At 35.9% G+C, this 25814-nt stretch overlaps 4 protein-coding genes and 2 long non-coding RNA genes across 8 annotated transcripts in view; 2 read left to right on the forward strand and 4 right to left on the reverse strand.

The window, feature by feature from the left end:
• Positions 1–105: 105 nt before the first annotated feature.
• Positions 106–2057, reverse strand: LOC105430650 (chromobox protein homolog 5). 3 transcript variants are annotated; one of them, XM_089079002.1, is made up of 4 exons: positions 1906–2057; positions 1128–1231; positions 806–1050; positions 106–701 (listed from the first exon to the last, which is right to left on the reverse strand). In XM_089079002.1, exons 2-4 carry the CDS (start codon positions 1221–1223, stop codon positions 476–478), a joined length of 567 nt encoding a protein of 188 aa, XP_088935128.1. In that variant the 5' UTR covers positions 1224–1231; positions 1906–2057; the 3' UTR covers positions 106–475. The 3 variants fall into 3 exon arrangements, with proteins under 3 accessions (XP_088935128.1, XP_011642614.1, XP_088935130.1); XM_011644312.3 differs by having other exon boundaries at positions 106–702; positions 813–1050; positions 1906–2054; XM_089079004.1 differs by lacking the exon at positions 1906–2057 and adding an exon at positions 1480–1750.
• A 77-nt stretch (positions 2058–2134) lies between these two features.
• tsu (40S ribosomal protein S12 homolog tsunagi) lies at positions 2135–4116 on the forward strand. The gene is made up of 4 exons (XM_011644313.3): positions 2135–2498; positions 3272–3418; positions 3502–3763; positions 3857–4116. The coding sequence occupies exons 1-4, from the start codon at positions 2438–2440 to the stop codon at positions 3885–3887; spliced, it is 501 nt and encodes a 166-aa protein (XP_011642615.1). The 5' UTR covers positions 2135–2437; the 3' UTR covers positions 3888–4116.
• Positions 4117–4350: 234 nt separating this feature from the next.
• Positions 4351–6808, reverse strand: Rpt5 (26S proteasome regulatory subunit Rpt5). Its single transcript, XM_011644314.3, has 3 exons — positions 6600–6808; positions 4732–5865; positions 4351–4523 (listed from the first exon to the last, which is right to left on the reverse strand). The coding sequence occupies exons 1-3, from the start codon at positions 6639–6641 to the stop codon at positions 4413–4415; spliced, it is 1287 nt and encodes a 428-aa protein (XP_011642616.1). The 5' UTR covers positions 6642–6808; the 3' UTR covers positions 4351–4412.
• Positions 6809–10202: 3394 nt separating this feature from the next.
• On the reverse strand, positions 10203–23043 carry LOC148935923 (uncharacterized). Its single transcript, XR_016139913.1, has 2 exons — positions 21774–23043; positions 10203–11099 (listed from the first exon to the last, which is right to left on the reverse strand). It is a non-coding gene; the product is annotated as an uncharacterized LOC148935923 (long non-coding RNA).
• Positions 15734–17157, reverse strand: LOC148935924 (uncharacterized). Its single transcript, XR_016139912.1, has 2 exons — positions 16481–17157; positions 15734–16415 (listed from the first exon to the last, which is right to left on the reverse strand). It is a non-coding gene; the product is annotated as an uncharacterized LOC148935924 (long non-coding RNA).
• nAChRa7 (nicotinic acetylcholine receptor alpha7 subunit) overlaps positions 18426–25814 on the forward strand; it is a 189763-nt gene continuing 182374 nt past the window's right edge. The window contains exon 1 of the mRNA XM_011644316.2: positions 18426–19472. The gene's annotated coding sequence lies outside the window, so the exon portion shown is untranslated. The remainder of the gene's footprint in view (positions 19473–25814) is intronic.

Genomic DNA, 25814 nt, shown 5'->3' on the forward strand with positions numbered 1-25814 from the left:
TCATCACTGCTAAAACGATAGCTAATTTATATATGAACTTTCAATTGTGTATAATTTTTTTAGCATATATAAAAAAAAAAAGCAGTTTGAATAAGCATATGCCACTTAGAAACAAAAATACTTTTAATGAGTATACATATTTAAACACTATTTAGAACATAAAATATTAATTTTGAAACGTCTTAATAAGTCATGTTATCATTGAAAAATTCACGTTTTTACAACTTTGAAAATACATTATGTTATCCATTAAGTAATGACAATTGTACCAATAGTAATATTTTTCTTGTTTAAAACTTTCAGTTTATCCTACAATGTGTTCTGTATTAATATGGTTTGGAAAAGTCATATGTTTATTTTTCACCTACAAACGTTAGAAAAACTTGTAAATAACCTAGAATAATAGGTAATAAGGTAATTATTACAGTGGAATATCTTGCAGTGATAAAAATAAATCATGAAGGAAAGCTGGATGCTACTCCGGGTCAGCTTTTGCAGAGCTTTCATCGTCGTGGGCTGGGCTGTGCCACGTGAGTCGTTCTTCGTAAAATTTGATCACAATCTGTGGACACTTCTCGTTAGCGATGCGTGCAGGTACCAGATCTGCATCGTCAGTTCCTTTCCATTTCATTAAAAACATTAGCTCGCCACTAGAATCTGTCGCACCAATAATACGCTCGGGTTCTAAATTTCTGTCAAATCCTGTAAGATGAAAGATACATTCGCAAATACGAATCTTATATTTTTATAAAGATGCATTTTTTAAATGTATTAAAAAGATAAAAAAAAAAATTGTCGATGCTTCCCTTTACCTTCCAGCTTCTTTTCTTCCACTGCTGCCTTTTTCTTAGCCTGAGTGGGCGTCGGTGTATTATTGCTTTTTCGTTTCTTTTGTTCCTTTTCTTCATGCCGCTTTCCAGATGCAGCTGCCTCCTTCTTCTTCCGCTGCTCTTCAAATTGAGCAATTAAATCGGGACAATCCAGATTCTCTTCTGGCTCCCATGTGTTCTCATCATTCGAATATCCTTTCCATTTTAAGAAATATTCCACCTATAATTCACATAAACAATTCTTTTGAGATAACAGTTATCTTAATAATCAAAGATTAGAAAATATCGAAATCTTACTTTTCCCTTTACAACTCTTCTGTCCAAAACTTTTTCCACACTGAATTCCTCTTCTGCTTCGTTATCTGTCGGGGGAGATTCCTTAACCTTACTCATTGTATATACTGCAAATACAGAAGTGAGAAATGAGTTTCTTTGTTAACTTTTATCCTTGGCACGAATTAGGAGGTCGTCTATATAAAGACGGAGCACATATCAAAGATAGAAACGAATTGGGATCGCTTGAGTTTACATGAGCGTGTAAACAAGATTAAACACGAGCAGGTAAAAACATTTCGCAGTAAAGAATTGTTATTCTCGCTCTCGTACAGAGATAGAACGAGTTTTTACTAGAGAATAAGTTTTCACTTACAATCACATGCACTCGGTAGCGCGTAAATAAAACGGCGGACTGCGCGGGAAGCCGCGGGGGAGGGGACGGGGCGGAGGTAACTGACGACTCGCACCGGCGCGTGGACGCAATTGTGCCGGAACAATACAATCGTGACGTAACGTAATTTAGTGCGAGTTCGAACGTCTGCCGACAAAGATCCATTGTGCGTATAATTCACTTGTTGAATCTCCGTCTGGCGAGGATGAACCTCGTGGACGCGACGACAATAATATCGCCGTGAAGATCGACCGCGGGAACGCTGCTTTGATTTAAGATGGCGGCGTTGGCGACGCGTTCACCGGTGTGCCGTCTTCCTCTTCTTCGGAATTATAGTTGCTCGCGAATCGCGTCGAAAGCATCGACATATGCGACTTCAACGACGTACACTAGAAAACTGGAACTCACCTAGGTCGTTGCAACGTCGTATCCAAAAAGCTCGAATACTCAACCGAATCACCTCAGACCGCACGCAGTCTCTCCTCTAGCCGTTTCTGTAACGCGTCGTCGTTGTGCGTGTTGCCGCGAAAAATGCCAGGTTGGTCAACCCGTCGGCGCATAAATTCTCTGCACAAGCGGCTGAGGACCCCTTTCGAAAGCGTCTTATTCGATCACGTTGCAATTGGACAGTTATTTATAGCGACCGATGCCTAGAGATTTTTCACTGGATCAACCAATCAAATAATTTTATTTTAAATTTTATTTTAAATTGGCCAATCGGCAACATGAGCAATCGGGCATAACCTCCACATCCACTCGTCGCTCGTCGCGTTCAATGTGCGAGAGCCATTAGGCTGGGACGGTGGCGTTTCTCATTGGCCGGATAGATCTCTACATAACTTGACTTTGTCATAATGTGAAGAAGAAGCTACGATAACGCGTATTAAATATAGTAAAGCAGAGAAATTAATTTCGCTTTATTCAGATCGTATCTTTAACCATGGCGGATGTTTTGGACATCGATAATGCTGAGGAATTCGAGGTCGATGATGAAGGAGATCGTAAGTCTTGTTTTCTCATTACATTTTATGAATACCGATTTTAATGTATAACCTCTACTTTATATTGTACTTTACTGTGTTGATCCCAAGAGGAGCCAAGGCCAATATAAAGAGTAGTAATATATTATATTTTGATGGGATGACGTGTGGCTTAATGCCTAGAATAGTCGATTAATAATTGATGGATAGCGAATACAAATTCGGTTCTTATCCTATATTTTTATGAAATAAAATCTCGCAATTTTTGAGAGTAGTTACTTATAAAAAGTTTTAGGATTCAGAACATAAAAAAGCCTTGGATTAAGATCCAAGAAAATGTTGAAGAATTATAAAAGAAAAGAATTAAGTACACACAGAATTAAATATAATTAGTAATTATAACAATGCTCAATTAAATAGTAATGATATAATATAGAGATTTTGATTCTTATTTGAATCTTTTTCAATACAAAATGAAAAGAACATATTAATGCAAGATAAAGAATATAATAATGTAAAATATAAATTATTGGACTCTTTAAATAAAAGAAATGTATTTATTTTTTTATCTTTATTTATATATATTTTATATATATTTGTTATATATATGTGTCCATTAATAAGTTGAGGACTGTATTTTTTTATGAATTTTGAAATAATATATAATTGAATAATATCGATAATGTAGATATCAATTTTTTAGCTGAAATTGTGAATTGTGAGAATGATGGTAATTGGATCATGAAAATGCATAGGTGATAAAAAATGTTCTAATTATTTTAATATTTTTTCAGAAGGCATTGCTCGTCTTAAGGAGAAAGCGAAGAAAAGGAAGGGCAGAGGTCATGGTGCAGAATTAGTCTCGACAAGAGATGACGTAGGTCATTATGAATCCATGAATGTGGTTGAAGAAGATGACAATGAACCTGGCCCTCAGAGATGTAAGAATGTCTTCTTTGGCATTGCTAATTCAATTTATTTTTATTTGTAAAACTATTAATTAATATTCTTCATATATTTTCAGCTGTAGAAGGATGGATCCTGTTTATAAATTCAGTACATGAAGAGGCACAAGAGGATGATATTCAAGACAAATTCTCTGACTTTGGTCAGATTAAGAACTTGCATTTAAATTTGGACAGAAGAACAGGATTTTTGAAAGGATATGCATTGGTGGAATATGAAACGTTTAAGGAAGCACAAGCTGCTAAGGAGGCTCTGAATGGTACAGAAATTCTAGGTCAGCCTATTTCTGTTGATTGGTGCTTTGTAAAAGGACCAAAAAAGTAAGTATCACTATATAATTATTTGTATTTTTAAATTTGATATAATACTTGAATATATTGATACTTATGTTTCATATTTTTTCATTGTTATAGAATCAGAAAAAGAAGTCATAGAAGGCGATGAGAATTATAGACTAATGATTATGATTATATCTTCTATTATATATTGTCATTTCAGGCAGAACAAGTTATTTTATATTTAATAAGCATTTTATACATGCTGAAAATAATATATAAGTTACTCTTTCTTTCGGATTTTTTCTTACGTTAAATATCTGTTTATAATCTACCCAAATGTAAAAAACTTAAAATATAATCATTATCATTAATAAATAAAAAATGAACTCGTCCAACATCATTTTTTTCTGAGTATTTTCAAATATGAAACATTCATTAAAAATTTCTGTAAAAATGTACTTCTTATATATAATTCATTATATGAAATAATATGATATTAGTAATATAAAGAAAGTTTATAACATAAAATATTATTGACATTTCATATTAGTTCATAATTTCTCTTTATACACGCAACTTTAAAAAGTATTCATTCGTTTATTTTATATTTGCCGAAAAATTAGAAAGTATTAAGTATTATCCGTTTCTATATTTATTATACAAAAGATATCTTATAAATAAATAACACATATTAAGCATAATAATTCAAATTTGCTTTCTTTTTCGCTTGGACTTCGTTGATAGCTTCCATTAAATCTTCATGGGTGACTTCGGTTGCGTTGCGTCGTAATGCTATCATACCCTAAAACACATCAAACCTTGATTATTATTTACATAGCAAAAATAGGATCAATTGTTACTTAAATTGTTACTTAAATAATAGAATAATTTTTAAATATGCTTTAGATATTAAAGTATAAAAAAATATTTATATAATATAAATGTTTATATTATATAAATCAAAAAGTGATTGCTCCTGTAATTGATTTTAAGATTAAATACAAGCTTACCGCTTCTACGCAAACAGCTTTGCATTGTGCTCCGTTAAAATCATCTGTGGATCTAGATAATTCCTCGAAGTTCACATCAGGCGACATGTTCATTTTGCGCGAATGAATTTGCATAATGCGCGCTCTGGCTTCCTCATTGGGATGCGGAAACTCAATCTTTCTGTCCAAACGTCCGGATCGCAACAAGGCTGGATCTAAGATGTCCACTCTGTTCGTGGCAGCAATCACTTTGATGTCAGCTGTTGAACTGAAGCCATCCAATTGGTTTAATAATTCTAACATGGTACGTTGTACCTCCCTGTCTCCCGCCTTCTCTGAATCGAAACGTTTTGTGCCGATAGCATCTAATTCATCAATAAATATAATCGCTGGAGCCTTCTCTTTGGCCAATGAGAACGCATCTCTGACCAACTTGGCACCATCGCCGATGAACATCTGCACCAATTGCGGACCGGCCAGTTTTAGGAAGGTAGATTTTGTTTGTGCGGCGCAGGCTCGAGCTAATAAAGTTTTTCCGGTTCCAGGTGGACCATAGAGTAAAACGCCTTTGGGAGGTTGTATTCCTAGATTTTCGAATTTTTCCTTATGCGTCATAGGCAATACAACAGCCTCAATGAGCTCCTGAATTTGCTTATCCAGTCCACCAATGTCGGAGTATTGTTCGGTAGGTCTCTCATCTACTTCCATGGCTTTGACTCTGGCGTCATACTCGGCAGGGAGAGTCTCAAGTACAAGATAGCTATCTTTGTTGACACCTACTAGATCACCTGGTTTCAGCGATTCGGCGTCGACCAGACCAATCACAGGAAGGAAGTATGTCTGACGAGTTGATGTCTTTATAACCGCGCATTTACCCTTTCTTTGCGCATCTAAATCGACTACCGCCCCGTCTTCTTCTCCCATGTCTTGTGGATCGACATCTAATAGCTCGATGACATTAGATACCAAGTATGGGAGAGTTTTGTTCACTTTAATTTTTTCTGTATTCTCTTTAATTTTGTCATTCTGCGCTTGAAGTTCATGCGAAATTCGCATTACTTCGCTCTTCATTATCTTGATTTCATTATCTAGAAGTCGCGTACGTGATACAATCTCATCTGTGGACATCCGCAGAACGTCTTCTCCCAATGTTTCCTATAAAGGAAACATTAATCATTTTTTTTACAAAATTCTTTATAATAAAAATGAAAATTCAACTGTGTATATATAATATATATATATATATAGAATGTCTCAAAAGATTAATGATATATTATATTAATTTTTATTCTTTTTAAATATACATCTATAGCGCATTTGTGGTATCTAATTTAAAGAAAAAATAAAACAAACAAGAGATGAGATTTCAACTAACGTATCTCTTGCAGTCTGTCAGTATAAAATGAAAAATGTTAATTAATAATTAAATGTTATCATAATAATTCAATAAGAACTCAAGTTTCTTTAAGAGAGTAGATTAACTTAATTTATACATATAGAAAAATAATTTATATATACATATATTTTTTTTATAATTATCGAGCTAAATAAAAAATGTATAAACAGAGATTTATTTTCAATTTTTTGCATTTTATAAATGCAATACAACCTTGTACTATCCATACTTAAATGAAACAGATATATTTGATAACATATATTATATTTGATTAACCAAAGAAGAAAAAATAAAATTTTATTATGAAGAATTAGTAGGATATAGTTAAAAGAGAACGTAGCAAAAACGAAAAGTAACAAATAAAAATTATATTAATTGTATTAATCTAACTGATGTATAAATTAATTATGAGACATAGCAAGATATCTATGTGTATGTCCTTAGATATGCTTGTCATTCGGTGCCATAACCTGTTAAATGCAAAATTGCATACCTCTCCATCCTCCCAAATAGACTTATCCTCAAGCGTAGCCATTTTTAATCTCAGAAAGCCTTTTGCAAATTTCGATTCTTCTTGGTTTGCTGCCTCACGATTAATATGCAAAAAATAATCCCAAAAGCAGTTTACAATCTCCTCGTACGATTCAGAGAAAAATGATGCGAAGTAGTCGTGTCAATATGTGACTGTATCGACCGATTACCGATTGCTTTAAAATAGTAAAGTGCAGTAACTGAAGATGGCAGCATATATCACTTTTTTTATCCGGAAAGAGCATGTGATTGTGATTTATATTTATATCTATAAAAATAAAAACCAACCAAGTAAATTGTATCAATAAATATAAATTATATGCATATAATATTATATAATATATATAAAATTTAGTAATCTTTTTTAAATCGTTTTAATTATTTTTTTTCTATATAAAGCTCATCGATATTAAAAACCATTATGAATTTTTAATAAAAAATAAATAGCTGCAATGCATCCGTTCGTATTGCTTGCATTTCTTGTGTTTATTCATTTTTCTTCATCACATATTTACATATCTACTTTAAGTGATTTAATTTGTGTACATATATACAAATGTAATATTAGCCTTAGATAGAACTAGTTTTTATCTTTTTTCTTCTTGTATTTTTAATCAACATATAAAGAATAGTTTTACTGGTAAATTAAAAAATTTGACTAGATAAAACTACTTTTGTTAAAACATCAGAATTATTATATAGGACATTTAAACATGATAATAATATTGCAAAAATTTGTTATCTTTTAACAACCAATTTGAATATCATACATAATAATTTTGAAGAAACAATAAAATTATTTTCAGTAAGGGATGATTTAAACATGTTATATGTTTATACAACATGTTTGCAGTCATCAGAATTGATATTTTCAGTATATATACTTACTTAATACAGTCAAAATATTTGTTTCTGGTGTACAATTACAAATATTATCAAAATTTAATGTTTTCGACTGTAAAAGTTGAATCAATCTAAGATCGATTAAACCGATTGATTGTATCATAAATTTAAGTTCGATTAAAAATGCGTAAAAAAAAACATAAAATATTAAATTATTAATAGCTTTACTGTGAAATTATTTTTATATAATTATATTTTTAATATATCTTTCTGAAGTATTGTGCATTTAATTGTTTAAACATAATTAGTAAATCAGTTTGATCATATAGCTCTAGTAATCCAAAGCAAATCGTATATCATTAATCGCTTTTGAAGCGATCAAAATCCATTACAACCGAAAACGCTAATAGACTCTTATGGTAATTGCAAATATCAGAAGTATCCATTCTCCTGGTATTATTAATTGTAAATTCCAGAAATGTCTGTTCTGTTGGTAGTAATTGTGCATACCAGAAGCGTCATTCTAATGATGCTCGTAATTGTTAATAACGCTTCGACGCTCATCAAATTTTGTGAACTTTATGTAGGTGCATATTGCACTTTTGTCAGTAGATGAGATGGATTGAATGTTTGAAAGGAACGATTTAAACTTAGCCGATCAAAATAGTTATTTTTAACATATTCAATCGGTTTAATCTTAGATTGATTCAACTTTTACAGTCGAAAACATTAAATTTTGATAATATTGGTAATTGTACACCAGAAACAAATATTTTGACTGTATTAAGTAAGTATACATACTGAAAATATCAATTCTGATGATATAACTGCAAACATGTTGTATAAACATATAACATGTTTAAATCATCCTTTACAAACATGCACTTCATTTATAATTTTCAGCGTATTTATTTTGTTTGTCTTTATCATGAGTGAATTAGGCTTTTGGAAAAGTTATCTAAAAAAAATGCACCTTCAATAGTAATTCATAGGAGACAGAAAATATTAGCAAATTGGAAAATACTATTAATTATATGTTCTTTTTGTTAGATAATTATAATAAATTTATTTATAGATATCGTGCATTTAAAAATTTTGTTTTATTATATAGGACATTTAAACATGATAATAATATTGCAAAAATTTTTTATCTTTTAACAACCAATTTGAATATCAAAATACATAATAATTTTGAAGAAACAATAAAATGATTTTCAGATCTAACCTTATATAATTTTTTTATAAAAGATATATAATTTATAGTCAAAAGAAAAATTATGATTGGAAAATTAGAAAAAAAATGTGTATTTTTAGAATTTTAACATGTTCATTGCAAGCAAGTATTTGCACGAATATAGGAAAACAGAGACACGTTATGACAAGATGCATAAGGCATAAGTTTGGGAATAATAATTCGCGATGGGCATATGCAAAGTTTGCATACGGTTTCACGCGAAGACATGCCATTACTTCAACAAGTTTCGAATATGAGGACTGAATCTCCGTATGCTGCGGCTTACACCTCCGGGGGATGCAACCCAGGGTTTCAGGCTAATCGGGAAGCAACGAGTTTGCAACGGATAGCTGCAGCTTTCATTAAACTCTATTAACGCTAATTACAGAATAACCAAAGGCAAATTACAGAATAATTGTGGCACATAAATAAACACCTACGCGAGCCTGTGGCGAGAATAGTTAATAAGTGAGTTAATTTGCAGACCGATATATATAGTATATCGCACTGCGGCTCGAACACCAAATCTTACTTTAGGGACGAGCCATAACTCGGCGCAATAATTTTTAATTATGGTTGCGTTTCGCGAAATGTAAAATAGCATTGCAATAGGCAACTGTATACGTGTGTTACTTCGCAAAATAGATTATATAATCGAGAGAGGTATTATCTAAATAAATTTATTTCGTATAGTTTCAATAACACGTGAATAGATTTATGTTAAAATATCAGCGTGCTTCTGTTGCAATAAACATAAAGAGATGTATGAAGTATCTCTCATGCAACTTGAAGATCATAAAGCATGTCTGTATGCTAGTTACATCTGTACTTTATCATTGCCTGGTATCAGAAAGAATGTCGTGTTTGGACGAAAGAAATTCGGCACTCGATAAATCGATGGTGTCACGACTCCTTTTACCGATAGCTAACTACCGCGTTCTGCTAAGCACGATCCCGAATCGCATAAAATACCAGATTTCACCGCGACTATGAAGTCCCGGATTTTAAGAGAAGTGCCGGGAGTTTTGCAACTTTTATCGCGGAGCGTGCAATATCGCGGGGGATATATTATCGAATTTCCATATCGACGTCCTCTGCCGTCGAATAGGATTACGCCGACTCGTGCTTTTATAATCGATCGTAACTCAAAGCCGTGCATTATCAACCCTACGAGACACTTGGTCATCATCCAGAGAGTCCGCAACACGTTTAGTAATCCTTCGATAAAGCGACGGAAGCGTAGTAGTCCCGAATATTCGCAAACAATAGAGAGAGTGTTGTGGTAAATTTAACGTCAAGCGCATACATCTTGCTTACCTCGCTATGCATGTCACAATAATTCTTCCCTTTAACAAAACAAAACAAAAAACTTTTTATGCAACATTGTTTTAGGATTATTAATTTATAACGATATCTTGATGGCATTTTTAATATGTTTAATATTAGTTAATACAAGCTGAATATTCATAATTCAATTTTTTTTTTAAATTTTCAGGATATTTATAATCGTGTTATAGAATCAAGAAGCTTAATTTTTTACATGCATTTAATACTGTTATTTTTTTATAACTTACTTTTTTTTAATTTTATTAAACATATTGAGAAAACAAAATATAAAAAAAAGAGACATTATTCATAGTATTTTTAAATTAACTTTAAATTAACATCTTTATCCTTATGTATAGATTTATAAAATATCATAAATTGAAATTATGTTTTATAAAAAATTAAATAATTTTGTGACACAAACATTTCCTCCGTTATTTAAATATTTAACAATTTGGAAATATGATAATATTAAATAAAAATATATATTTTATATTTTATAATCACTAACCATAAATTACGTTGTTCGTGATTAATGACTAATTTAAATGAACTTTAGTGATAAATATCACTTAACAATCTATTTTTCAAGTTATCGCAAAAATAATTGATTATTTGCATATATCGCGATTTTAGGAGTATAAAGGGAATACATCGATAAACGGAATATTGTTAACAATAAATTTTTCGAAACACCTATTTACTTACCAAACCTGATAACCTAGCTATAATTATAAAGCGCGATCAGATTTCACATGCTAACGAACGTCGCAAGTTTTCCAAGTTTTAATAAGTTACGTCGCCCGAGTAGTTCCTTACGACGCGATGTCCTTACACGGGATCGTTTTCGATACGGTTGGTATGTGCAAAACGAGAGATACCAAAAATATGCATTCCCATCTCATTACTTCGCTGATAAATGCTAAGGTATCGTATCTCATAATAAATGTTTCCGCTGGTTCTCATAAATTTCGTATAATTCTCTGACTCTCTTATTTCAACGATAAAGAATTGTTCCAAGTATCGTTCGTGATTAGTCTGCCTTCTCCCTTAATCTTCCTAAAACACAAAATTTGACATTAACTTTGATTTTATCATTACAATGAGAAATACGAAAAGAAATTAAACTGCCGCTTTAATCATCCCGAATTAAAGTTTTGAAAGCTTATTGTCATTAGCGTCAAAGTTACACGATTGTTATGTCAGATAACTGTTACTTTTACATTTTTTTGGAATCGTCGATATACTTTATTTTTCCGATTCCTAGACGTTTCCTAGACGTACCGTTGTTACGATTACACGTGGGATTACATGTAACTGCATCTCGTTGAAATGCTAAATAGTAAGCATGTAAATGTGTGCTAATTAAGCTCGAATATTATTCCGTGCGTTGTTCGATGAATTTGATATTCGCGTTGGATTATATCCTTATTCCGCTTGATGGATTAATTACTGACAGCTCGGTGAATACCTCTGATAATGCAAAAAAGTCTTTACAGAATAGTTTTGTATATTTGTTGTCGCAATGCCGCGTAAGAATTTATAATGAATTATTAATATATCGAATGACGATCAATGTTATCGTATAATAATTAATTGCATAATAATTAACCGTTATTGGACGGTAGGATAAGAGACTCAAAAATATAATATATTAATAATGGGTACTACAAATGAGATTTGCGATTTTATATCGAGGTAGGCCGGTAAAAGCTTATAAATATGTGCACTATTAAAATGTCGCTTTATTTTGTATATAATAGATTATGTTAATTAAATTTGCCATTGAAAACTGTCAATTGAAATTTGTACGATAAATTTGGTGGAAATAAATTTTTGCATTATCGCCGGAATTAATATATAATTTTTGCTGAAACGTATCTAATGGTAAATTCACGGATCTTTATTACTTCACGATAGTAATAAAGTAAAGATAGTAATAACCGTCGACGTTGCTCCGGCTATGTACGCGAAAAAGGCGCGTCGCGTCTCTCGGAGAGAGTTCATCGTTGATAACAGCCGTCGAAGCCGTCGCGAAACCTTTTAGACCAGACGTTATTAAATTATGCTGACTTGACCCACATTCAAGTACGTGTCATTTCCTTTTTTACTTAATGCCTGCTTGTGAAACGTTCCGCCCAAGCTCGGCAGTGACTTTTAAGTGCGGCATCTTGCCGCGACGTTCGATCTTAAACTTCTGAAAAACGGGGAAAATCCGAAGTAAGCCTCGATCGACGGAACGGGGTAAAAACCAACCGGGGTGACCCGGATTTCCGGTGGCGCGTTTTCGAGCGGAAGAGACGCAAATTGGAGGAGGCGCGGGATTTGGGCGCCGACTTCAATTTAACATTTATTAATATGCAAACGCAAAACACATACTCGTTGGCAAACAAGAAGTTTCCTGATTTCCAAGAAAGGCCGCTCGACTTCAAAGTAAGCCATTGTCAAGTCGACATTTTCGGAAATTAGATCACCCGTATCTGAATTTCATTTTGACGGTAACGAATTCAAGCCAATTTCCTCGGGGCGTGGAAACTGCACGTTAATTATCGGTAACTTAACTGCACGTTAAGTTTCGCGATAATTCTCTTTAAGTCTCGCAAATTCCTCCGCACTGACGAGGAGTCGTCTACATCGTCCGCGTCATCGGGCGAGCATCTTTCTCAAAGCAGAAGGCGTCATTAATTGGTGCACGAGTCGCGAGGGGTAATTCAGGAAATGGGAGTTCCTTCCGACGAAGCAGTCGCGCGGCGGGTAAAGCACTATGGATTGTTAAAACAAATCCTTTGTAGCGGGCGCGAGGTAATTCCATTAATTGGACTCGGGAGAAGGAGAAGAGAGAAAGAGAGACGGAGAGAGACTGCAGGTGCGCAAACATCCGAAACTCTCAGCGCCAAGGTGGACGTGAATTTCGTTCCTTCGTTTGCACAATCGCGCGCGAACCCGGCGCCGACAAAGAACGGCCGATTATTTATTTAGCTCCAAGAAGTTCGCCGATGACAATGGAGAGAAAAACACGTCGGCTTAATGGTCGAATAACAAGTCGTCGCTCACATTTACACTTTTTTTCCGTCAAGTGGGAGAAATCCTGTAATGATATATCGATCATCCCGCGAAGAGGTGTCGTTAAGTTTTCTGATATAACAACGAAACAACGATTTATATTGGCAGAGTATTACGCGGAGGCGACATTTTTGTGAAAAAGCCTGATAAAGTTCGAGAAAGTTCAGTGAAGTTCAGAAAATCACTGACATAAGTTTGATAACTTTCGTATTATAAAACATGAAGTTACTACGTCAGCAAGCAATTATTAAATAGCCTTGATTGATTAAACTTGCGATTCTCGAAACTTTGCAATCCCCCTGAAATGATAAATGACTTTACGTTATGCCATCCTTTTTTCTCAATCTTCCGTCTTTTTCGCCATTCTTTTTCATTCCCGCGTATCTGGATCTTGGATATAACTATTGATTTTATTGAAATTAGAAATAATCTATTACTTTCTTTTCATAATTAAGCAGAAGTTTATCTCTTTTTAAATTGATTTTACTGTAACTTCTCAATTGCAAAAAATTAATTAATAAAACTACATTTATCATGGAAAGCGCTCTTTAAAAATTTCTACATAAGAAAAAGAGGATGAATATTATCAATTATCTAAAATTTACAGACATAAAATTCTGTAATTGCTTCCTGATTAATATTTTCAAGACGACATTTAGCGAGCCGGTAAGCAAATGAGAAGCCTTCTTATCCGCTTACTGCAAATCCTTTGAACGTATATGTATTCGTAAGTTTATAAAGTCTGTTGTATGTAACAATTTACTATCTGTCTACAGATAATCTTATACTGTCGAGTTCATGAAGCACGCGGAATGCGTCTTTTATTTGTGAAAATGTCAATGAAGTACTTACATATAATATCCGATGAGAACAATCCTCGAATTTGCGCAATATGTTTCCCTCATGAACGATATTTGTGAATATTTGGCGATTTACAGAGTTGTTTTATTTATTTATATAAATTCTACTAATAAACTCTAAAGAGATTTCGATCAAACTTTCATGGATTTATCAGTCTCGTTGAAAGAAAAGTCGTCTGCATTTGACGGTCAGCGTTTTAATTTATCCTACCTGAAGATGAAAATAAATTTCTAGTCTCATGCCGCGAGAAGGATTATAAATGATTAATGTGCTCGCCAATCTCGATCTTGCCCATTAGTTGATTTGATTGAATGGCTTCTATACCCGATGTACGGTCGCCAAAGTTTGAAAATATTCCAAATTCGAAGATATTCCGGATATCTCGTCTATGTCCCGAGAGTGCGAACGGCAAGTCGGCGACGAGCCAACGTGGTTTGCGAGATGCAATCTTTTCGCTCAAGAGTCTTTGCTCTTAGTATCGTATCCGGTTAATTAGCGTCTTAATTATCGCGATGTAGATCTCGCGTGTCTCTCGTGTTTCAAGCGGGTGGATAATAGTGGAGTGGATAATAGCGAGTAATCGATAATATTGATATAACGCGCCGCAATAATCGCCGATCGCTTATGGTGAACCAAGAAATAACGTTGGAACGCTATGCCGGTTCAACGACGTTCACGTTATTACTAAACCGTGTCAGGTAACATGTATCAGGGAGTATTACAATAACCGCGATGAGTTATGCCATTATCGAATACTGCGGAATTATCGCTAACGCAAATATGTAAGATACTTGAAAAAGTATTGCCGAGAGAGAATATTTACATTATTGAAATCCATCGTTGTTAATCGTTATTATTTAATTTAATTAAGTATTTCGTATTTCAAACTTATCGAACATGGAGAGAACAGTTTGAAGTACGAAAGAGCTAAATCTGAAAATAATTTTGTTGGGTTACAAAAATAATAATGCAAAAAGGAATTACTGTTAATTTAAATCCGCCAACATTAGAACTCAACTTATTTCATTTGTAAAGCGAAGAAGAATTCCGATATCATATAAATTTTAATTTCTGAACATTGATTCGATCGATAAAAAGAAATAATTGTTCAATCGTTTCGTTTCGTCATTTTTCGTCGGTAAATGTATACGGATTTTATACTTATGAATATTTAATCAACAATATATTTTCGTACATTTGTAATACATATTTGCTACATTTTTCATCTATGATTTTTTTGATTGTACACATCAAGACATCGAAAGATAACTATGACTTTAAGCACGTGGGTTCAGAGCACAGAAGATATTCCATTCGGTTCGGCGCCAGCTAGCATCGAAAACAAAAAGATTACGTACTGAAAAGCGAAAAAGTTACGTCGCTTTTTTTTGCAATCGATTTTGCAAACTCGGGGACTCGGAGCTTACATTGGTTATTCTTGGCGATTGGACAAACATCAAATAAGTTAAATTGAAAAATGTAAGGGACTGCTGAGGTGGAAACGCAACAGACAATCAGAAGCGGAAGCCCGAGTGGATGTCGAAGAATGTCGGAGCATCGTGGTGGAAACTACCCGAGTAACGTTGGAACTTTGACGCCGGCAGAGTGTATAAACTCGCGCGACTATTACCAGTGGTAACGTAGAAATTGCAAAGACCGAACGGATATCAGTGATGCAAACGTAAATACAGTGCGCCCAATGTGTCTACAGATTATCAGCGTCGGAGCATTACAGAATTGGATTTCCACGCGGAATATCTTGTAGAATATTTTATTTTTTTTTTATCAGAAGACATTCAAACAGTTCGATGACACATTAATATAAAACCGTATTAAATTTTACATCATAACATTTTCAAAATGCATATTTATAAAATGTCAAATCATCTTTTAATCAAATCATGTCAAATCATATCTTTTTTTTGCAAATAATTGTAGACGAATTATATTTTTGCAAATTAAAGTTTCATAATATTTTTTCAATCATCTAATTTCATGTTAAAAAAAAAAAAAATAAATGTATTCTTTTACGATTTTAATTTAAAGAAATTTGATATTGGAAATTTCTAGAAACTACAACGGATAATGATTTGATTAGAAATGTTTTCTAAGAAAAAAATCAATATCATGTTCATTATTAGATTCATCACTTTAATTAAGGATAAGATTTTTTTTCTAAGAAAGAAGCACAAGAGATTATGTTATCCGCGCGTAAACTGACTCATCTGGGAATTTGATCGTACATTGATTCGCGGAATGCGTCGTTATGCTATCGGATCGATGGACGATCAACATCATCATCGTCGTTGTTGTTATCGTTCGACGCGCGAGCATGCGAGGGATGCGCGACACGGAAGAGCGGAGCGTAACATCGAGACGGAGAAAAGGCAGCACAAAGGGGAATCGGGCCATCGGAGCGTTAACCCTCGTCCAGGTAACCTCTTTTTCTAACTAAAAGAAAAAGCATACTTCATGTGTGGTTGCAGTGGAAGAACTTCAGCAGGGATTCTATTTACTTCATAAAGATACCAGGCAAGGATTGTAATGTTTTATAGCATCTTATAATCATCTTCTACTCTCCCTTCGTACTCTCTCTCTACTAATGGACAGCACTCTCAATTTTATGTCTTTCTTTTTATTTTCGAAATGTACTTGCGTGTTGAAGTGATTATTTAGAAAAATTAAATTTTTTGTAATTATGTTCTTTCTCGATATTTAATTAATAATATATATAGTATATAGTCTTAATTTTACATCATGAAAACATCCAAAAGAAATTCGATCGTATTAAATTTCTTCTTTCCACTGTGATGTGTTTCATGACGTAGATTTGTGCGGTCAATTCGATGGTCGAATATCATGCATTTTGAGCGGATAGCACATAGATACCATTATCTTCCTGAGCCAAAATACTACGCGATGAACGATCAGTTTTATTTTTTCTATCGAGAAAGGATTTACTTGGTGTGCTTTCATGTTTTAAATACAGTCTAAATGAAATACACAATCGGATATATCGTGTTGTTTTTATCTCAGTTTCAAAATATTGATGATTGCGATTTTGAATACGTCTACCACCCCTAACTAATCGATAACTCTGGTTGCTTTATTTCAACATTGCTCTTGCTTCATTCGTTCGAAGAAAAGGAATATATATCTCGTAGGTTGATCCGGAACGAAGAGATCGGATGGTATCCTCTCGCATACGGTTCTCTGCTGACTGAACTGACTTAAGTCAACGCCGCCCACGGTCTGGCACGCGGCTTCCAGCGTGCGCCAAGACGAAGAGAGATGTACCGCGCGAGGGGATGAGAGATACGGAGGACGTCATCGGGGGACGTGGACGGAGACGGAGGCTACCGAGATGAAGTGCGAGGTGACGAGCTTAGAGGATGAGGTGCGACGACGACGGAGCGAGCGGAACTGCGAGAGAGACACGGCGGAGCGAGTGGCGGCGAAGGGTTCAAGTATAAGGATACTGAGGCATGCGCCGTCCTATCATATTGATCTCGCCATAGTAACGATTCTCTCTTCTCCGGCGATGTTGGGATGCAATAGCCGCGGGAGGAAGAGGGATGCCAGAGAGCGAAGAGCCGAGCGGGAGGGCTTGGAGGAGAGGGTGAAAGAAAGAGAGAGGGAAGAGAGCAGCAGGCAGGTCGTACCGCATGGTGTACCACGCCACCCCACGATGCGCGGATGTGGGCCGCCGAGGGTTGAACGCGAGGGAGAGTGTGGGATGAAGCGCTGGTGGATGAAGAGAAAGGGAGTCGAGGCAGTCGAGGGGAGGGAAAGAAGGTATGTGACGAGAACAAGAGAGCGAGCTGGGGAGAAAGCGAGAAAGAAGAGCAAGGGAAAGAGAGAGGGAAAGTGAAGAGACGGAGAGGACTACGAGAGACGGACAGCGTCGGTGATCGAGTAGAACGGCGATACGGGGATGCGGAATGATGGAGAGGGGTGGGATCTAGAAGTGCACGGCGACTAGCAGGTGTACATGCTGGACTAGATAAAGAGGATGAAAATGAAAGAAAAAGGAGGGGGGAGGGGGGGGAGAGAGAGAGAGAGAGAGAGAGAGGAGAGAGAGAGAGAGAGAGAGAGAGAGAGAGAGAGAGAGGAGAGAGAGAGAGAGAGAGAGAGAGAGAGGAGAGAGAGAGAGAAGAGAGAGAGAGAGAGAGAGAGAGAGAGAGAGAGAGAGAGAGAGAGAGAGAGAGAGAGAGAGAGAGAGAGAGAGAGAGAGAGAGAGAGAGAGAAGAGAGAGAGAGAGAGAGTGAGAGAGGAGAGAGTTGAGAGAGAGAGAGAGAGAGAGAGAGAGAGAGAGAGAGAGAGAGAGAGAGAGAGAACGGAGAGAGAGAGAACGGAGAGAGAGAGAACGGAGAGAGAGAGAACGGAGATATCATGAGCGACCGAGAGAGAAAAGGTGGTGAACGATGGTGGTAGGCTACCACAGAGCTAGCGCCAAAGCGGGTTGAAGCGGCAGTACCGCGCGGCGCTGCAGCTAAATGAGAATCAGTCCAGCGTTGTTCGCCGGTGAGGCCGCATCTGACAACCCCTTTGACGGGAGAGAGTGATACAGTAGGCCCCACGACCGAAATTTAGAAGGGTCTGTCCGACGCGCGCCTATCCGGAAGGAAGATATCAGAGATGTTCTCACGGTGCTGTCGGTCGCACGCGTTTCGAGACCCGCAGTACCAAGGGTGAAACCACTTTCTCCCCCCGTCGTTTACTCTGACCCGATGTTGCAGCAACTGAGCGAACGCGGGAAGCCGGACTAGCGGGATGAACCGATGATCGGACTGCGGATGCGTCCCTGAGCGCTCGTTTTCTACATACACAGTACACGAAATCTGCTGCGAGATCAGGTTCTGTGGCATCAGTTGCGATCACTGGCGATCGAGGCTCGACCGATAATATTCCCTGGTCGCTCGTGACCGACGTTGTTGTCGGGGACTATAGAAGCGAGATCGGAGTGAAAGAGGGATCCGAGGTGATAAGCGGGATCCACAGGCGAATCCAAATCGGAAGAGATGTCCGCGGTGTCCAACGATGCTGCGTCGTGGTGCAGATTGTCCGGGCCATAGTGCATGCAGGTTGTACCATCCGGTACGGGGTAGCAGCGTACGACAGCGGCAGAATATCGCTGCGTGGAGGCGGTCACGTGCCCCCGACGGAGCTAGGACGATGCACCTGGCGAGCCCGGTGCAGGTGCGACTGGGCGGGCCCTGAGGATTCACGATCGCTCCGTTCTCATCGCACCGAGCGGCTCGCCACCTCGGAGGACAGCTGATCTTCCGGGGTTCAGGTTCGTCGAGGTTCGTCCTCGCTCGACGTGCTTGGCAGCCACGTGCGAGGACGAGCAGACGAGCGGTGGCGGGAAGGGAGGAAATCGGCAACGTGGAGGAGGTGGTACTCGGCCAGGCGGTCATCGAGGAAGCAGCCTCGTTCCGGGATCTCCTCGAGCAAACATGAGACGCTCGTGGACGCTTGTCGCGGCGATAGCCCTGGCTGCATCGGGTGAGTGACTCCACTTGCAGGAGAGTGTCTCTACCATTAGTCCAACAATATCCGTCCACATGAGCCTTAATTGCGACGTGAGCTCGTCCACCTGTCACGCCAGTCGATGCCCGGCTGTCAGGATGTTTCTTTGAGTTTTCACTATATCCCACTCCCACTCGTCCCTTCCACAAGTGTCCGTCGACGTCACGCGTTATTCATCGCCTTGGGCTTCCATTTCGCTTTCTTTCCGATACTGCGAACGCACGATGAAATTGTAAAAACGATTTGTTGTCGTTGTATCTTATAGTATCATGTGTAATATCGATTTGTTTATCTTCACTATTGTTTCTGAGAGTAATTAAAACTGGCTGGCTGACTATTTTAAATAGTAGCCGGTGGTGACTGACATTCCTGTTACGTAATTGATGATGTCACAGCGAGTTCTACTTCCATCATGCGATTTCTTATTTTATCATTCATAATGAGATTCATGTACGATGGTTCGTTGGGCGTGTAATCGAAAATATATCAATATAACATCTCACGTCAAAAATTTCGACTTCTAATACAGACCGATTCCGAACTTCATTCAAGTATTTGCTATTGTATTATTCTCTAGAATTTTATGAATTTTGCATCTTCATCGTTCGCAATTTTAGTTATGTATACGAAAGCATAGGAAATCTATCCACTTGTCTAGAATACGTGAAATTCTTCAAGTTTTCAGTCTGCGGTTTCAATTTCACGGAGATTCTCCTCGCAATTCATCATCTGTTCGTGCCAGTTTCGTTTTCGGAATACACGCGGAGGCTTCCTAACCGTAAACAGATAAATTTCTTCAAGTTTGTTCGAAAGAACTGCTGTCAGCAAATTTTGTTCATATGAGTATGCTTGTCATGATTCTTCATCCTGTTCTTCTTTTTCCTCTTCGAATCAGGTCCCGAATATCTTTAGCATTATTTTTCAGATCCACGAGAAAATGATTCTCTCGAACTAGGTAAATCTCTTCAATTCTCTTGTTTATATATAACAGAGAACTTCTATTTCGCGATGATCCCCGCTATTTGTTCGTTGAAAATCGCGCCCAGGCGATAAATGTTAACGTATCCTCAAGATTACCGTCCGAACACCGACGAGGATGACGCTCGTTTTCCAGCGTGAATGTTCATCGCGATCCTTCATCTCTTCGACATTGCTCTCTCGCTTCCGGAATCGGTGCGAGTGTCTCGTCGAGTTTCGAGCTTTGAATGGAGCAGGGAGATGTAGAGCGCCCGCAATCCTGGGAGGAGAAACAGGGTAGAGGAAAAGCAGGGGGACAACCAGCAGGGGGGATGGGGGAGGAGGGTGGACGCGGCGTTTCAATATTGACGTCAACCCACGACGCTTCCAGAGCGACGCGATATCTCGCGACTCGTTAGCGGCACGTTGATGCCACCAGCTGGAAGTCGAAACGCGCGCGCATGCCGCGCGCCAAATCGGCATCGCGCAAATATTTGCGCATTGCACCAACAACGTTTTTTTTGTTTTGCGTTGCGTTCAAGTAATCGCGGCGCGATCGCCGTATCTTGACGTTTCGTCGCCTTTGCCTCGGTCGTATCTCCGGAAGAATAGGTCGTTATCTCCGATAATCTCGGAAATGGAATGTGGGGTTTCCGAAATTAAATTAATGCAACGGAACTGTTGTATGGCGGAATAATTAACGATGCGTATTCTTGTTCAATATTTTATTTTTATTTTTCCTCCCTCTCCCCCCTCCAAAAATGCATTTTTATAAGATAGAAAATGATACGTGGGCTATACAACGGAAACTGCAAAAATAAAGTTGTCGAATTTTTCTCTTTGGAAATACCGTAATGAGAAACATATTCTGAAAATGACGATTTCTTTAAAAAAAAAAAATGTTATTGTGGAAACTAAGCATTCAGTTCGACAACTGCTCATTTAAAAAATAATGCTGGCTCTCTTTCGCTTTTAAATTTATTATGACCGCTCCCGTCGTTGGAAGCAGTCGTAATAAATTTGAGCGAAATGTAAATTGCCGCTTCCTCTCGTCATGCGTTGCAAAACGTTAATTAATTGCAACGTGCCCCGTTAAAAATAATAATCGTTCAATTCCGCTCTCGATCGTTCTGCCGCGAATATTTTCACGTTTCGAAAACAACATGAAAATTCCATTATGAGCGTCTGTTGCGTATGTTGACCGAGATCAAATGGAAGCATTTCCAGCTGCAGTCGCGACACGTCAAAAGCTGTCTCGACCTGCACTACCAAATTGTGCATGTTAGCCCCATGTAAAATGTAAATTAGGAAGTTACCCACCTCGTCCACGCGTGTCGGGAGGTCGTTCTGTCATGACGTATCGTGTTGATTAATTAGTATCCCGCCACTGGCTGGCAACGCAGTAAGCATCCAACGCCGTTGCAGTCGTCGCTGGTCGGAATGGAAAATGGTTGCAAAAATCATAGTCATCCCACGCCGCAAGAAAGCACGGGCAGTGTTCTTCTCTCGAAGTGATTAATGCGCGCTTTCGTTTCGTCGAGGCGATCGATTGCTCTTGCAAGAGAAATCTTTGCTTGTGAAACGAGATACATTTGTACACATCATGAAAACTCTCTTTAATGAAAGTTAACGGTAATTATTTTTGATTAATCAAAATATCGATTTAATCACTTTTATCAATTGATTTGATATTTATAAAATATTTAACCTTTGCGGGTTTTTTATTTAGTTTTTTATTTTTATTTTTATTTTTATTTTTAAAAGAATATACCGGAACGATTTGTGAGGTAAAATTCAAGAGGTTGCTTGATGCAATATGTTGATTAATTAGTGTTTCATGCCACGGACCATTCGTTCATCTTCATCGTTTTGACAGACAATTATATTATAGATTGAGCCATTTGTCTGGAACATTTTAAATATTTTCGCATGATATTTATTGTTTTCAAAGGATAAAATTGTGTATTATTTTATATAGGATATAATAAAATTGTTTTTATTATTTTTTTCACGTCTTCTTTGTACATATGTGTTAAAATTTATTTTTTGTAAAAACATATGTTGTAGAAAATAAAAAAGTACTTCAACATGAATTATATGTTGCATTTTATTTGTATATTCATTTTTACAATAATGATGTAGATTTTCAAATTTACATTTATTCATGATAAATCATGATAAATTATCATGATAATAATAGATAAAGTTATTAAAAGACTTAGAAATTGATCTAAAAATTTTTTTTACTATCTACATTTTTGATTCATTTCTTGGATTCTCAGAAATATTAACTTTAATTTACGATATCTAATTATCTCCAGGACTAAAATAGTTACACGGAAATTTAATAATAGATTTGTAGAAGAAAATGTCATATATCATGTCATGAGTCACCGAACTGGAAATCGAATTTGAATCTTGTTATAAATTTGCTTTAATGTTACGAACATAATGTAATATTTATAATTTCCTTTGATGTCGAGTGATTTCTAAGGCGTGATTTAGACGATTCCATGTATGATTCTATGTCAATTAATTAGAAATCTACGCTGGTAGTCTTCATTTATCTTCGTCCTTTCGGCGAACAATTACGCCTACTGCGGCTTCTGAGAATTGCTGACCTATCCACCCACGCGACACCAGATCGTGCGTTCATAGTAATCGTAGTAATATAGCAAATGGATGAAAGAATGGCGAGGAAGCGTAAAACATGCATCAACATTTTTTTAAAGATACTCATAACTTTTTTTATAATTTCTATAATCATCTATAATATCCTTACATTCCGATTTGGGATTACCGTATTGTTCAAAGTAGAACGTTCAAAAGATAATTTCGAAATCACTGACATTTAAAAAATTAATTTCATTTAAAATGTTCCTGTTCAATGAAATTTTTTCTAAACATTGTGCAAAAGATTTTTGAAAGAAGATTTTATTTATAACATTAATTATACAATTTGAACACGCTTATAAAAAACGATGCTATCTCAATATTGCCGTTCTATTTATATCATATGCAAAATATTTAAAAACGAATCTGTGATTGGAGATTTTAATCGTAGTTATTCTTGAATATTTTGGTATCTGTATTGTTCAAAAAAAGTGCAATTGATTAGAACTACCATGTGTACAAACATTTATCCTTTTACTTTCACCATAATATCTTTATTGTGTAACAGTTTGTAATCATTACACCGATCACGTGTTCCGTACTAAGATTGTCAGACAAAATAATCCTGGAAAAGTTTGGTTATATTATTTTTAACTTCCAAACTTTGGCAGTAATTCCGAGATTTTTGTGTAATCCGCTCTATGAAGCTCTGTGGGAAACCGTACTGTGCTTGAAAATTTTAGACATTCTTGAAAGTCCGTTCCAAGAAAATCCCTGCGGACGGATTCACTTCGCTTGACGAATCTTAGCATTTCTTGAAAAACTCTGTCTTCAAAAGTTACGTATTCTAAAACAGTATCTTTGCGCGATATTCTTTCGAGTCGTTCCAAAAATATAATCGCATCTTAAAGATATTTCAAAGAAGATTTCGTTAAATAAAATAAAAAATATCATGTATATATGAGGAGTTGTGTATTCCTATCCTGTATATCCCATATGCTATTTTGCACCTTCACTATTTTTAAAAAAATAGTGAAGTATTTTGTTCTTTATTCTTGCTATAAAGAGCATGATTGTAAAGTATTGTAAATAATTAATTATATTCATATTGAATTTTATCAGATTGGTCTCAAGATGACCGGTGAATGTTCGCGTCGCAAACTTTATCCTTTCTCTTTACTTCCATTACTTTCTCCTTTTTCTCTGTACTTTTCTTATCCTTATCAGTAATCCTAAATAATGTACAAGACTTTATGTACTTTAAATATTATTAAAAAAAAAGAGAAATATATTTATATTATATATTCCATTATAATATAAGTATAAATTTTATTAAAAATTTCTTTTAGCTTTTTTCATTGTATATTTTATTAGTTCTGTAATATTGAATTATATGTAAAATTATAATATGAATAAATCATAATTATATTTAAATTTGAAAAGGAGAATTTCATGATATTAAATATAAATTACTTAAGAAAAAAATTGTCAAAGATATAATTACGTTATCATTAGTTGTATAAGATCTTCATAAAAAAAAAAGAATTTCTATAGAAGATGTGGGAGTTAAGTAGCTAAAAGATTCCTATAAATAGATATGTCTGAAAATATTTTATCAGAGAAAGTTGTATGAGTAAATTACAAATTAATCAGGAGACGTCTTAAAATTGCATCAGTTACAATAGATATTATTAATTTCTTTCTCCCACTTGAACATGAAACTTCTATTCACTGAATTAATGATTGCCGAAATCTTTTGAATATTTCGGAAGTGCTGCAAGCTATCGCGAATAAATATTTTTTAAATACAATTTCAGATGACATTTAATAAAGCGGCTCGAACAAATTATTTATCGGAAATTTTTTCTTCTTGACTCCCTCGATGCATGAAGATAACGAAACTTAACTGCATATTTGAGAGACACGTAAACACGTATTATATATATATTTAACATCTTTCATCAGAGTTCTTTTTATACTGTTACGATTATAAAGGACCCATGCGAATCGGGCGCATCGCGACGTTCAATCGGATTCCCACTCGTTCGCCGCATCGTCTCGCGTCATAATATCTTCCAGATAAATCTAGGGATGCTTAAAGTTCACGACCTATGCGTATTTTTAATTATATCCATGAAAAGTATCGATATCATTGCGTATTGATTCGATTTTCAAATAATATTATTGAGAAGGACACCGTGTTGCCATTTGATATTTTGTTTTTTATCGGATAAGAATCGATATTGTATGTTTCAAAGGTATCGGATACTTCAAGTATTTGCACGTTTCTAGAAAGTATCAACTCTCAAGTATTGTTCTAATACTTTCGATTCGATACTGATATCTTTCGGGTGTTGCTGCCTTTCTAGCTCTAGATAGCATTGCCCTCGGGAATTATAACACAATAACTCCAATAATCTGGGGAAAACATTTTATTAAGTTGTTCGATCAAATTTTCAACTTTTAGTATTAAATTAGCCTGCTAAAAAACTACTATCATTTTTATTTGAGCAAAGTCCGTTTCAAATTAATAACACGATGAAGTGTATTTCGTTAGATCAACAAGGGATCGATGATAATTTCTCCAATTTCGTTATGAACGGAAACTGAACAGAAAATTTTGGTATTACGAACCAAGTGTCGATACTACCGTACATACTGACCGAATAACGTAAGCATCCCTAGACACACAGTTCCATGCCATACGACCTGCAGCAGAGTGCACGCAGATGCGTGGGCGTGCGGATG

Source organism: Pogonomyrmex barbatus, unplaced genomic scaffold, assembly GCF_055798465.1.
Source record: "Pogonomyrmex barbatus isolate J1 unplaced genomic scaffold, ASM5579846v1 scaffold3, whole genome shotgun sequence".
Taxonomy (NCBI): Eukaryota; Metazoa; Arthropoda; class Insecta; order Hymenoptera; family Formicidae; genus Pogonomyrmex; species Pogonomyrmex barbatus.